Source organism: Lycium barbarum, chromosome 5 (assembly GCF_019175385.1).
Source record: "Lycium barbarum isolate Lr01 chromosome 5, ASM1917538v2, whole genome shotgun sequence".
Lineage (NCBI taxonomy): Eukaryota > Viridiplantae > Streptophyta > Magnoliopsida > Solanales > Solanaceae > Lycium > Lycium barbarum.
In genome coordinates this window covers 405,766-421,145 of record NC_083341.1, presented here as the reverse complement: position 1 = coordinate 421,145, position 15,380 = coordinate 405,766, and the positions used below count along the sequence as shown (strand labels likewise).

General features: G+C 36.7%; 1 protein-coding gene across 1 annotated transcript; it reads right to left on the bottom strand.

Annotated features, from left to right (window-relative positions):
* Positions 1 to 22: 22 nt before the first annotated feature.
* On the bottom strand, positions 23 to 15,057 carry LOC132639993 (uncharacterized). Its single transcript, XM_060356390.1, has 12 exons — positions 14,901 to 15,057; positions 11,755 to 13,061; positions 10,951 to 10,958; positions 7,812 to 7,987; positions 6,025 to 6,085; positions 5,140 to 5,238; positions 3,390 to 3,484; positions 2,636 to 2,749; positions 1,719 to 1,786; positions 1,183 to 1,293; positions 786 to 1,020; positions 23 to 284 (listed from the first exon to the last, which is right to left on the bottom strand). Exons 2-12 carry the CDS (start codon positions 13,011 to 13,013, stop codon positions 174 to 176), a joined length of 2,337 nt encoding a protein of 778 aa, XP_060212373.1. The 5' UTR covers positions 13,014 to 13,061; positions 14,901 to 15,057; the 3' UTR covers positions 23 to 173.
* Between the last annotated feature and the right edge of the window lie 323 nt (positions 15,058 to 15,380).

Genomic DNA, 15,380 nt, shown 5'->3' with positions numbered 1-15,380 from the left:
GAGAAAGGAAAAACAGAGAATCTGGACGAAGAATTCAACATAGGCATAATGCTTACATGCATAACATTGTTCATGACTTCAACAATTTAGATTCCAATCAGTATCAATTCCAGTACATCTTTGTCTAGATAAACTATATCCAAAACCTATAGCTCGCCATACAAAGCATTGGCCTAATTTGGGGAAAGAAAATGTGCTCTAGTAAGAGGATATTCTTTTCCAGCAATCCAAACACCAGTTTGTGACCATTGAATGTTTTCCCACTCCAGATTCTCCTCCAAAACCTTCCAAAAATAACAACATTGTTAGACAATCAAGGTAAAAATAGACCAGATAAAATAGACAGCTGTCTATTTTCTTATAAAGGGTTTGTAGCATCTTGGTGTTCACAGCACACGTTATCTACTCATCATGCTCAGAAGTGTGAGCCATCATCACGTGGTGTTGCTATTATACATATGTTGTCAGACTCTCCAAAAATGTTGCCTCACCCGTGTCGGATCCTCCAAAAATGCACTACTTTTGAAGGATCCAACACGAACCCGTCAACATTTCTGAAGAGTCCCAGCAACGCTCTGAAGTGTGAGCCATTATCACATAGTGTTGCTAGTTTACAGATGTTGCTCGGACTCTACAAAAATTGTTTTGCACCCGTGTCGGATCCTCAGAAAATGCACTACTTTTGGAGGATCTGACACGCATTCATCGTCATTTTTGAGGAGTCCGAACAACATAGATTATTCATATTGCTAACATATAATAGGGGCAGAAACAAGGATGTATACCTCAACATGTTCAAGGGGCAAAGGAATTCCAAGTGACTGCATAAGTTTCTGAGGTAGGGGCTTCTTACAACGGGAGAATCGGAACATATCTACCATCGTATTCTCACCATTCACTCCATTTTTTTCTCCATTTGCCATGTGCAAGTTGTGAGTTTGAGGCTTGTCAGCATCCATTTCATTCATCTGAGATGTTGTAGCCTTTACCATCTTTTCTCCACTAAAGCAGAGCTCATACCTTCAGATTAATTAACAAGTCAGGCAGTGAAGGAAAACGAGACAGTAAAAAATGTAAAGATCACATTTCGATCACTTCCTTATCGATTTTCCTTTTCCTTCCTATTTTTCTTTTCCCTCCTGTCGGAGAACACATGAAGAGAAGAGTGAAGCCAGCAGTTACCTTCTAGAATGAGTTTCCAAATAAAGAACTTCTCCCTTTTTCAGGCGTGAAGATGTAAAAAGGGCCTTTTTCAAACCTTTGTCAGCAACAACACTAATACTGTATTTAAGCCTGGAGAAAGAAATGAGCAACAGTAAGTAAATAGAAGACAGGATAAAACCATAGGCAACAGCTCATAAGGCTAACATATCAAAAAAGAAAACCTTTCAAGGTAAATGAGCCTGTAAAGTGGGCTTTTTTTCTTCAAGGATATCGATCAAACCACCGGCTTTCTTTAGATAAACCATAGAAAGTACGAAAGAAGAAAAAGTTTCTCCTCGTAAAATATTTGCCGAAATTATTAAAAGTTACTCCTTTTGTTATGAACAAAACCCAACAGAAAAACCACAATGAGAAGAAAAATAGTTTGAACAGCAAGCTGATCCAGAAATTATACCACATAAAGGGTCTATGCATAACTGACTAGTTTTGTATCTAAGGAAAGGGGAAAAAACATTTATTTGAAGAGCAAGCTGATCCAGAGAATCATTACATACCAAGGCTCATTGCATAAGTTGAACTGAATTGTCACTTCACGTACAAATCTCTGTTGTCGTAGTGCATTCTACAAAGAGAGAGATGACCAACAAAAAAGTTGATGGCTAAGTTAATTGGAACATTAACATACCACAACACACGACAACAAAAATTAAAAGAGAAGGCATAGTGTTAAATCTTCTTCTCTTTTCAGTATCTTAAGCAAATATGCATAACAAAAACAATACAAAAAAATAGAGAGAGGATCATCAGATCGCAGTGATTAACCTAAAATAGACTATCATATCTATTTTTAAGTTGGTTATTTGCAGTTCTTCATTACCATTGGGTCAAGCAGAAGCTCAAAGTTCGGACAGAGCTCATTCTCTTATTCCTAAATAATTGCAGCATAATGCATCTTTATAAAATGATGTATAAAGATTGATTATTTTCTTGAATTCAATTGTGATGTACTAAGGCTGTTTACACAATGAATCACAGAAGTAATTGGATCACTCCAAGAAGGTATACATGCTGGAAATTTTCAAGTTTCAGCATTTAAAGTTTAGCTTTTCTTTAGAGATACAGTTGCCTCATTAGTTGATACAAAATCATGTTCACACGAATAAACCAAAATCCACTATCTTTTTATCTTTCTGTTGGACTATTTAAATGAATAGGATTGAGATGTTCGTTTGACAGTTTGTGTAAAAACGGGTTTAGCAGTAGCCTACAGAAATGGAAAAGAGAAACAGTCTAGATGGTTTTCAGCTGATTATGCTATTTATAGAGAACAGAGAGTTATCAGCCAAATGATAAGCAGCAGCATTATAAACAATTTCAGGCTACCAGAGAAGGAAAGTGAGCAAAGAATTTTTGTCTTAAAACATTAACAACTGTGCAAAGCAGAAGAACTTCAACTTAAGTGAAACAATACCGAAGCTGCAGCTCTAGTGGTCATAGTGCGCTCTACTGCCACCGGAGCAAGAGTAGGCTCCAAGGTTGAGGACTGTGTTAGACAAGGTTCAAGATCGATGGTTCCACCTACTTTCTGAAGGGCAATACAAATAATCAGAAAGGTTATACAGGAGTCAGTACAAGGTCCACACACACACACACACACATATATATATATCTGCACATTCAGTCCTTATACAAACAGTTTACATTAAGCAGCATAAATTTGTACTCTAGACAAGATTAGCTGGTAAAATTTAAGTCCATCCCAGAAAGTTTATACAATCATCTAATGTAAACTAAAAGTTTGGCAAAACAAAGTGTGGTATATAAAGAAAGTAGGTAAAGTTAAGGAGACGCTCTCCAACTAGAAATTTAGAAAGAAAATTCAAAGAAGAGCCTGGATTTTGCCCCACTAGCACTCATGTGGGTCCGGTGGAAAGAAAGAAATAGGAGAGCTTTCAAGGGGAATGAATGAATATGGACATTTGAGGAATAACCACTCATTTCTAGTTTCTTTTTGGTGCACCCATGAGGTTACAGTTTGTATAGAAAAATGGGTGCCGTCCGTAGAGACATTTTGATGTAGATTATCTACTTTTTGGCATATTGCTTGTAAACGGGAGATCTTCCCATTATTGATAAAATTATTTACCTTATCAAATAAATACTTTTTTTTTTTGCTCATTATCCAGAAAGAACGTAAGGGAAGGAATGAAGAATGTAATCCACACCTTCACAACAGAGCACCGCTCAATACGATAGCTGCAGCCAACTGCAGCTCCCCAGGAACGTGACCGCACATTGTTTCTCAGAGTAGATATGTAGCCTTCAATAAATTCAACAACAAAACATCAGAAATGCAATGGATCAGGATGCAACAACTTAGTTGAACAGATTTATGGTTTTACTCACAGAAGTCATGTTATAGATTCTAAGGTTCTAAACAGCAAGTCAATAGGTATCCTTTTGCTCGCCCATTAGTAAAGAAATGGCATAATGAGAGTATAACGCCTACTAGATTTGAATGCCAAGATGTCCATAAAAGAAGAACAAACAAACAAATACACGGCCACTCCTGCGGGTCATAGTTTCTCCATTTTTACCATAATCAATTAATACTGTTGAAATAAGATGCACATTTCAAGGGATCAGCGACTTGTCAACTTGCAGAAGCTTGGATTTTATATCAGTTTAACTCGTCAACATAGGGACCAGGAAAGTTTAGGGCAATATTGTATAAAACTCGGTGGGGGAATCTCCACAAGGGACAAACTAGTTGACACTGCGGAAAAGAATATGCATACTTCCAGGCCTTCACTGCATTTAAATCTTCAGAGAGATTCAAAATCAACTATTGAGGTAAGTACCAAAGAGGAAAGAGAGCGAGAGAGAATGAAAAAAAAAAAAAATGATCCTGAACCCTTTGGGTGGGTGGTTTTTTTTTTTTTTTTTTTTGGGGGGGGGGGGGGGGTTGTGGTTGCGCCTACAAGAGGCTATCTAAACCTATATTGTTCAGACTCTCCAAAAAATTTGCTGCCCCCGTGTCTGATCCTCCAAAAATGCCCTACTTTTGGAGGATCCGACACGCACCCATTGGAATATGTGAAGAATCCGAGCAACAAAGATCCTAACTGATTCTTTATTTTTTAGAACTACAAGTTTTTTTAGATGATTCACGGGATATGTAAAAATTGCCATAAATTCAAAAAAATACTCTGCAAGTGCAACACATAATTTAGAGATTTTCTGCTTCACAATTGTTCTTTCATTTTCCTGGATAGGTGCACCTTTACGGCTATTCAATAACTAAAGGAGGCACTAGGCCACAAATCATTTCTCATCAGATCATGCATTGATTCACTTCATTTATATAGCACTTGGCATAGGATTTAAATGAAGTACACTTCCCTTTTCTAAATTCTTTTGTCTTGGCTGAGGGAGGGGGAACCAAGGAGCTTCACCAAGTCACAAGCTTTTAATAAATATTATCTTGGCCTTGAGTAATCAAATTCTTTAATTGGAATCCCAGACATCAATATGAATGGAAGAAATCCTTATCATTTCAGCTACCCCAAAAGTGTTGTAGCCCATGTTCGATCTTCCCGGCGCCAAATCACACACTAAGGGTACTAATAAACAAAAGCAGCGAGAACCCAAATAGAATTGGGGCTATATGTAAAATTTAGGGCTACAGAAAAAAGGGCAGCCTGGTGCATGAACCATCCCGCATTCACGCAGGGTCCGGGGATGGGCCGCCCTGATGCAAGCATCAATGGTTGATTCCACAACCCGAACCTATGACCTATAGGTCATACACAGACAACTTTATCGTTGCTCCAAGGTTCCCCTTAATTTAGGGCTACAGGAAGTTCAAAACAACTTACTAAAAGACAAATTTTAAAATGTTATACCATTTGTAGAACAGGCTTTGTTTTCTAATAATAGTATTATTGAAGCAAGATGTTGTTTCACGAGATTTACAATTTTGTGGAGGTAGCACCCTGATAGTAGCACGTAACTCCGTAATGGTTGGCAGCAGAGGAGAAGCAGTCGTACGACAGTAACCTGTGTGCATAAGAACTGGAGAAACAAGAAAACCAGTAGTTAATAGATATCATAATCTATGTTGTCCCTGCATCACAAGGTAAAGTACATGGGGAAGTTCTTGTGAGGTACAAGGCTAAACAGTTTTTCTGAGTTTGCCCGAATGGACGAGCAGATAAGTTGATGGTTATTGATATGATATGACCACATATTTTTGCCTCTTTAAGAGGAGACAAACAGAAACCAGCAGCACAATCAACAATAAGTGAAGTTCTGAACACAAGTTTAGACCTCTTTGAGAAAATCCTGAACTCCTAAACCAACCACATTTCCTTGAACAAAACATTAATGAAAATAAATATCATACACCTTCCAACTCCAAAGAAGATACCATCTATTTCGAAATTCCACGTCTCTACAAGCATCCTGTAGGAGTGAATAGATCTATGGATCAAGAGATTCAGTTCCGTTCAACCCAGACAGCCTTTTTTTTTTTTTTTTTTTTTTTTTTGTGGATTAAGTTCAATCAGACAGTTCCTAAAAGGCCTGAGACTAAGGGGCATAGTTCTTGAATAGCCAGGAAAATCAACATCGGCAAATCCAGCTTCTCAAAGCTGAGATTCAAAGAACTGACTTTTACTCATTGAGGCATATGCATTTCCTTGATACACAAGCTGCTCCCACAATACACAAGGAGAACAAGAAAGTTGTAATTGGGAACTACAGTGAGCTAAGCTAAGTTGCTTTTCTTATTTTGCCCTTCACTTTATACATACTACGTGCACAATGGAGCCTTATTGTTATTGAACACAAGTGACCAACCTGCAACAAGATCTGAGTCATTGGTATATATATCTGTTCCCCATAGTTGGCCACCTCTCACCTGCAGATGACATAGTCCTCAAATGACAATGATAACATGATCAGACAAAACCAAACTGCAACCGCAAGCGATAAGACTGGGATAACGATGTAAAATTAGCCAAAACTGTGTATCATGGATTAGTGGCAGAAATATGCATACAAAGGATGGAAGGTGCTTGTTGAACAAGTTTTATGCGCGCAGAACAATGAGGAAGAGAGAGATGCGCAAGAATTCACAAGCTCTCTTCTATTGCAATTCTAGTTAAATTTGGTCCATTATCACCAGTATAATGTTGCACACAGATTTTTTGAATGGTCAGAGATTAAGAGGGTGCATTCAGTTAAGCCTATAAACTGGTCAAACCAACTTACAAGCACTTTTTGGCTTTATCTACGTGCTTGACAAACACCAAAAGAGCTTATTATAAGCCAAGTGCTTGTAAGTCAAAATCAGCCAAAAGCTATAAGTTGGTCACCCCAACTTATGACTTTTTCGCTTACAATGCACTTTTGCTTCAACCAAAATTTTACTATTTCATCCTAATTGTTTTTTGTAATCGTTGAAGTACCATTCCCAAAACTAAATCCCTAATTCCTCCATTCTATTTCCGCTATTAGTCCTTTCTAGCATAAATAAGCATTTTTGTTACCAAACATACAATTTACTTGTTATTAATTTCAGCAATTGATGCTTATCAACTACTGTTAGCTGGCTTACTCCAAACGGGCTCTAAATAATAATGTATGTGCTACATTAACACATGCCTAAATTTATTGAAGTAATTAAGAACATTATTATGGAATAATATATAGGATGTCTTAGGATATATATATTTAATTAATTACCTTGTTAGGTTATACTCCTCTATAAGGAGCCCCTCCTTTTTTTTTTGAATAACCGTGTTGTCCGAGACTGCACTCAGATGGTAGAGGCTCTGATACCATTGTCAAGAGGCTCTGGTACCATCTTGGGGTTGTTTATTAATGAACGACTTTATATCATTATCAAAAGAGAGAGAGAGAGAGAGAGAGAGAGAGAGAGAGCCAAACATATGCATGAAGAATTCTTCACATATTATGCACAAAATTACCTAAGCAAACTCATGGTATTCCTCCTTCCATAAAAACAATTATCAATCCTAGATACACTGAAGGAAGTCAAATTGCATGAATAAACGTTTCTTATACAACAAGTGGAAGCATGGGAAGTAGAAGTGCATAGTTAAACATAAAATTAAACCAAAACTACAATTGCTGAGGGAAGAACAAAACTTCCTCTAGATAAAGGCACTGCATTGATAGAAACCTCAACCAACAAGTTCCACCAAGGAACAATTACTTTCCTAATGCAGATCCACAGATCCAAGCAACAGATTTGATTCAACCAGTAAAAGGATATCCTCTGAAATCTAACTATTAAGACAAACTTGCAATTAAGAAATCAAAACCTTGTACAATAGTATGTGCTTTACATCTTATCCGTAAATCTATTTATCATAAGTATTTAGAGACACCTATCATCTAACCCCTTCCTTGTTCAACAACAACAACAACATACCCAGTGTAATCGCACAAGTGGGGTCTGGGGAGGGTAGGATGTATGCGGACCTTACAACAACCAACCCCTTTCTTCTTCAATGATCAGAAAGGAAAACCCTTAAACGGAGTATCGAAAGAGCTATTATTTAAATTAATAAGTCATTATCTTCGAAAGGACACAAAAAGAAGAAAATGAATAATCATACCTGCCGATTTGTAGCTGATACGTGTTCAGCTGGAATCCTAATTTCTAGAGTAGGATCAATTGGAGAGCTATCAGATGCTTTATCAGCTTGGGATGATTCATATTCCTTCCATAATTTAATCAATTCTTGCATGCACTCACCAACTCTATAATTGACAGCAGACACATCATGCTTAACTGCAAAGAAAAAGGAAACATTTCTTCATATATGATGCATGAATTCTAAGTTACAACAATATTTGCATCCCATTTAGTCAGCTTATCTATGAAAAACCTATGCTCTGTAATTGTACTATAATTGGTCAATTTCTTGTACAAAAGCAGCAGCAAGCATACTGGGATGAAACAGTTGGAAAAACGTCCTAACCTACTGATGAATGATGACTAAATTTTCAATACAAACAACAACAACAACATACCCAGTGAAATCCCACAAAGTGGTTTCTGGGGAGAGTAGAATATACACTGACCTTACCCCTATCTTGGGAGGTAGAGAGGTTGTTTGCTGTAGACCCTCGGCACAAGAACAGGCAATTCAAAGCAGTATAAAGAGTCATGGAAAAATACTATAAAAGCATGATAAAGATGTATGAAAGGAAGGGGTCGTAACTACCACAAATTAATACAATAACCAAAGTACAAGAAACAACAAAAGTATCAGAAATCGAATGGCACGAAACTACAAGAATTATACTACAACTACTAGTATGACGACGCTCAAAAGGTAACGCTCAACCTTCTACCCTACTTCGTGTCCTCCATAACCTCCTACCTAAAGTCATGTCCTCAATAAGTCGGACCTGAGCCGTGTCCTTCCTAATCACCTCTCGCTGATACTTCTTCGGCCTACCTCTACCTCTCCTAACACCGTCCATAGCCAGAAAATAAGTAATATGATCTGTAGATATGCCGATCTGACTTTAATGGATGGGAAAAATTTGCATATGTTACGAATGTCAAATCCGCAACTTCAGCATTCGATGTACTACGGATCACACGAGGAAATAGCAGATGTTACTAGAATTAAAAGAATTTACATGTAGCAATTGTCCAAAAAGAAAAAAGATTACATGCGAATCTGTGATGTTATTTGACAGCTAATAGAATATGTGTTACAAGTTGCACAAATGTCCAACCACAACTGTAAGTTATAAGTTGGTTTTTGCACGCAGTGTGGCTGATTATCCGAATCTTTGAATTAACTATCCAGTTCCCTAGTGTTGATGTGAAATGAAATAATTATCACTCTATATTTTTTTGACAACGTAAAAAAAAAAAATCCTAAAAACTACAAAAGAAAATCTACAGTAATGCGTGGATATCGCTTGTCCAATTCAAAATAGAAATATTTCATGTTTAAAATAGTCAAACATATTTTTAAAAAATGGAACTAGGGCCTAACTCAACCACGAAGGCTCGCTCATGATATTAGGTTGCCCAAAAACATATGAGAAGGCAACAATCTCTCAGCCCCTCCCCCCCACCCCCACCCCACACACCCAAAGGAGCATTTGGAGTGTAGACAATAGGGATAGCTCTGGCTATGATACCATCTAAAGGAAATGAACCTCGAGCCTAACTCGATCGCAAAATCCAGCTCATGAGGTGGCCTGAGGACATAGCACACAATAGTTCATTCCCTCAAACAATGTGTGACATTATAACAAGATTATACAAATGTAGATAACAAATTGAGCTTAAGTAGCTATGCTGACCTCTTTTTACTGTGCGAGGTTAAGCTAATATTCTAGATTATATTTTTTTTTTCTTGAACAGCACTTAAGAATTAGGAGACATTTTCCTTAATTTCTCCCTAAAAACACAACAGAAGATAGCACGTTTTCTCTTGATTATGACTAACTTAACCTTTTCAATTTACTAATTTTCGTGGATCTTTTTGCAGTATTTTTGGCCTCCTCGATTTAGATTAGATTCGCCACGGGATTGGGAAGAATTTGTAAATTTGTAATAAAATATTAGTGCATCAGATTAAGAATACAGACGGAGGACTCTGTAATTATAGCAGACTAGAAAGGAGATTAATACAACTCACATTTCTATTGAAAAGGCAAAAACACAAGATGGGAAAGTCATATTCCCAAAGAAAGAGATAATCATACCATGACTTGTTAGAAATCTCGCCCACTCGTTGTTTTGGTGGATTTTTTTGGTTAACTTCGGGGCATGATTTCGTGTATAATCATTTTTTAGTTCCTAGCTTAATCGTAGATTGCACATATGGATTGTTTTCAAAAAGCTCTAGAGTATTACGAGTACAAAGGAACCAAAGATATTTTTGTCAAAGTCATTCTATTTCCTCTCTAATCTAGTTTCTCAATTTGGTCACAAACTACTGAATGTTTTTTTATAGCCATGGTGTGCGGGCCAGCTTACACGCACCTCGACTAGTCCCACAAGATCAAACAACGGATTGTTTTGGCCACTACAAACAGAAATTTGATCATTGCATCACTATCTTAATGCACCAGAAAACTTTATAACTGCAGAGGCAGTTATAAAGGTTACATGAATTCAAACAAATGGCAAGAAGTTTACAGTTCATGGACCAAAGTAATATGAAATTTTAGATAGTTAAGACTATATAGAGTATCTGGAAATATTATGCAGACAAGTTCCAGCAATCAATGGTGTAAATCCAAAAGGAAGAAAACTACATGCCACACACGAGATGCAGAAAGAAAAGAATGAACCAGGACATCTACAGAGTTCCTTTCTCTGCATACTGGAAAAGTAATGACCAACAAGTCATTCAAAACAATTCAAGTATAACACTTCTATAGAAGGAGATTCATGTAACTATAGACAGACGCGGAAAGCAGTATGATGAAAAGCGGAACAAAAGAGCAGGAACATGTGAGCCTATGATTTTGCATATAGGCATATCTGGCAACCTAAGGCAGAAACAGCTGGTAAATTTTGAAGAATGCCGGCCAGAAGAGCATCAATTCCTAACATGGAAACTATCTCAATCAATAAAAGATGGGATCAAGGTTTCTCTTATTTGTTAACTTAGCAACTTTTCAGGATCAACAAATCTGCAAACATGAATGACAAGGACAACTCCCTCCTGGATGATACAAATTTGAGACAAGTCCAAGATAAGTACTTCAACAGTTTACCTTGAGATCTGCACAAAAAGAGAGAAGAAGAGTTACACTACACAACAAAGAGAGATTTATGTCCAGATATCATCAAAGTGGAAAAATGAATGAAATTACCAGGATAAATAATTTAGAGGAAGTTTTTCAACACATTAGTAATTCGAAGTTGCTAGGCGAGAAAATGAGTAATTTGTAGTTGCTAGACAAGAAAATGAACTAAACACATTCCATATATTACTTATTAACAATTAAGTCTATGCTAACCTAGTTGAAACGCTTCATCAAAACCTAGTTGAAGTGCTTAATAGGAGGAACTTTCAAGACAGGGAAATGGAAGAATTACAAAATACAATTGAATTTCTTCATAAAGAAAGAAAAAATAATAAAGGCTCTGATACCTTGTGAAAATTAAATTAAACATTTTATTGATCTAGTTGTTTAACTATTTACAAGAGGAACTCATATATAAGAGTCTAAAATTATGCACAATATGACAGGTAAGCATTCTCTATGCTTATAAGGTAAGTTAATATTCTAAAATTTAATACAGAATATCATAAGATATCCTATAGAAAATTCTATTCTGTTTCCTTATTCAATTTCGTTGAGTTAAGACATGTATGAAGACATGTATTTTCTGACATACAACAGTTCTAACAGCGTCAAACTCTAGGATTGTAGCAGACAGGGTCGATGACGTCTATCTAGAGTTGCAATGGGCCATCATGTCTGTTAGTGGTTAGCTATAGATTGTCTATGGCTCATCATTTATGGGTAAAGCATCAGATAGTGTCAAGTCCATCAACAAAGGAAAAGGCATACCCTTCATTTTCATGAGTGTGTGACCTAAAACGAGGATCACGGTTGGCCATGGGACTCCCTCTTGGCCGCGACATTCTCTTGCGCTGCTGAACTCCATAATTAAAAGCTTCTCGTTCCCTTTCTCCACCTCCTTCAGTATCCAAATCTCCCTCCTCTGATTCTTTATCATGACACCTGCCACGTTTCTCGGGCCTCTCTCCTTCCAAATCAGTATCTCTTTCCTTTCTCCTCTCACTTCCATCTCTGTCAGTATTTTTCCAGCTATCATCATCTTTCTGCTGTTTCTTCTGCTCCACTGTTGAATTTTCTAGCTCATTTGTTTTCCCAGGAACATCGACTATTTCTACTTCCCTCTTCACATGGTCCTTTTCCCAGTCCTTTGGTCTGTCCTTATCCTTCGAAAGATCATTTCTTTCCTTTTCCCTTTCCTCTTTAAGCAACTCCTTGTTATCAAAAGTGCTATTCCCTAGCTGTAAATTGTTCCGACAATCATTTCTTTCTTTATCTCTTTCTCCCCATTCCCGGTGCTTCCCTTCTTTCCTTTTTCTATCTTTATCTTTGTATTTATCATCCCCTTTTGAATCCATCTTATTTTCAGCAACGGCTTCACGCACTTTAGCAAAATCCCTGTTCTCAGAATTTGAGACTTCTTTTCCTATCTCGGCCGCACCATGGGTTCTTGGCGCATTCCATGGATCTAGAATTTTCGCCCTGTTTTGTTCTTTAGAATCTTTCCAACTCACCGCACTGAACCTGTCCTTATCTGCCTTCATATCTCCCTTATATTCAGGATAAGTATCCCTATCATGCCTAATGTTCTTACCATCATCAGCTCGGTTCTCAAATCTATCATCCTTGTCAGCTTTAGCCCCTTGGTACAACTCCCTTAATTCAATTTTTGCATCACGATTCTCAACCTTGACCTCCTTGTTATTATTTTCCTTGGGCTCCAACCTATTTTCTGAAGCAACAGAATGATCAGGCTGTGAAACGATTGGACATGATGACACACGGTACATTGGTAGAACAGGAGATCTTCTATCTGCATCTCGTGATGATTCAGTCCTTTGAATCTTCGGCATCCGAGCATTCTGGCCCACATCAAAAGAGGCATGATATTCGGGTGTTCCCGAGCTCATCACCTTGGGAAACGCACCGGAGTCATCATGTGAGTACTTTGGAGCAGAAGAGTAACTATGGTTACTACTGCCACCATTTCCACCATCCTCATGTGGTCTTTTATTCGGAGTACCACTCATATCTTGGCTTTTTCAGCATATAAATTAAGGAACCTCAAGAAACACAACCTGCAAAACATTAAAACCTTATGAATATCATTAGGGGTGGCAAGATTAGACATAAAAACATGACTCACGCAACCCGTTCAAGTTTGAGTGGGTCATTGACCTGCCAATTTATTAGCTCAGCCCATTTTAGCCCATCTAAAAGTTGGGCTGATATGTAACCAAAATGGGCTTATATTTAGCCCAAATTAACCAATAGAAACCTTGTCAAAATATTTTCAAAAACACTTTGATTTGCTTGATATATATATATATATATATATATATATAGATTCATTAGGTACTTAAAAATTTATAAAAGAACAAACAAAGAAATCAAACTTAGCAAGAATTCGGCGGGTCGGGTTATGCTGAGAAAATTAACAACGAAAACCAACTACAGGCACAAAGTAATAAACTTTTCACCAAATCCATAAACAGCTTAACAATGCAAAGCCATTTATAAATAACATTCACTTGCTAGTGAAGATCTGCAAGTCGCAGACTCTCGAAGCCAGCTTCATGACTAACACTAACAAAAATTCCACGATATCAGTTAGGGGACTCGGCATCATAGATCTCTTTTCTATTTTGTGAATTCAATTAAAGGCCAGATATCGTCTTTTCTAGCTTTGGTTAGTACCAAGCTTACAAGCTTCAAAATTTGATATAATAATGAGCAAAAATAATTGCTGACCAGCATTGCCATTTCGTTCGAGCAAGTAGTAAATGATCTTCCCTCTATAGACATACCCATCACAAATCAACACACCAACAACAACAACAACATACCCAGTTGAATCCCACAATGTGGGGCAACACACCATCAACTAAAAAGAAAGGGAAAGTAGATGCAAAAAAATAAAGTTACAACAAAAACCACATTCATTAATCAATCAACTACGACTCACTCCCAAATCAGTTGGGTTTGCCAATTTCACTCTAATACTAAAAAAAATTGTCTTTTCAAGCAAATTTCAGGCTCTCTATATCACAAAGGATTAATATTTAAAAGCTTATCGCCCACAAAAATTGCCAATTCCAAAGTACCAAAGAAAGTTTTTCAGAACAAAAGATACAACAACATACCCAGTGTAGTCCACGAGTGGAGCCAGGAGAGGGTAGGATGTAAACAAACCTTACCCCTACCTTTGTAGGGGTAGAGAGGCTGTTTCCAATAGACCCTCGGCTTTCATAACAAAAGATGTGCTACAAAATTCCATTTCACAACATTCACAATCAGAAAGAACCCAGATTCTATAAATATATTTTATTTTATTTTTAAACACCAAGAAAATCAACTATGGCTCACTTAGTTGGGTATTGCCAATTTCACTCTAATCCAAAAAAAAAAAATGCCTTTTCAAGCAAATTTGAGGTTTTCCATATCTCAAAAGAATTGAAAGGAAAGATTAATAAGACAATTCTTCAGCACTTTAAATCAGAAAAAGAAACCAGATTAGAAAAAAGTTTAAAGCTTTGAATCTAAATTACACACCCCCAAAACAGCAAAAATCAAGAAAATCAACTATTGCTCACTCCCAAATTAGTTGGGTTTGTCAATTTCACTCTAATCCAAAAAATAAAATGTCTTTTTCAGAAAATTTGAGGTTTTCCATATCTCAAAAGAATTAAAAGTAAAGATTCAGAAGACAATTCTTCAGCATTTTTAATCAGAAAAAGAACCCAAATAAACAAAAAGTTTAAAGCTTTAAATCTAATTACACATACCAAGAACAGCAAAAATCAAGAAAATCCCAGATAAGCAAAAAGTTTAAAGCTTTGAATCTAATTACATATACCCAAAACAGCAAAACTCAAGAAAATCCAAAAAATAAAGACAGAGTCATGAACTTTGGTTACCTTGTAAGAGAAAAGATGACCTAAAATGCCAGCAAAAACACAACTTTAGTAGCAAAACAAAGGAGAAAAAATTGAATCTTTTTTTGTCAGTTTATATCTCTTATGACACATGAAAATTTCTTGATTTAGAGCACAAAGTTCTCAAGGGTGTAATAGTACCTACGGCTAAATTATAAGCCCATTTTAGTTATATGTTTTGTTCGATTTTGGCCAAAAACATTCCTTAATTGTACCTACGGCTTAAATTACATCCTTAAAGTATTATGATGAGCAGAACATACCCTTTTTATTTCGCAAAATTAACAAGTTTAATCCTTCCGTTAGTCAAAGTTACACGATTAATGTAATCCACATGAAATTGCATGTGAATATTCTGTTAGGTTTTTAACTGTGACTAACAGAAAGGTGAAACTTGTTAATTTTAAGAAGGGAAAAGGTGTAAATATACTTCTTAACTTTGCGATTTATGAGAGCCCTTGT

Excerpts from the sequence above, each read along its gene's own strand:
- LOC132639993 (XM_060356390.1), bottom strand. The coding sequence starts at position 13,013 with ATGAGTGGTACTCCGAATAAAAGACCACATGAGGATGGTGGAAATGGT. Across the intron at positions 2,750-3,389 it reads AGCGGTGCTCTGTTGTGAAG|AAAGTAGGTGGAACCATCGA; the intron begins GTGTGGATTACA and ends ATTGCCCTTCAG. Across the intron at positions 1,021-1,182 it reads TTGGAAACTCATTCTAGAAG|GTATGAGCTCTGCTTTAGTG; the intron begins GTAACTGCTGGC and ends ATTAATCTGAAG.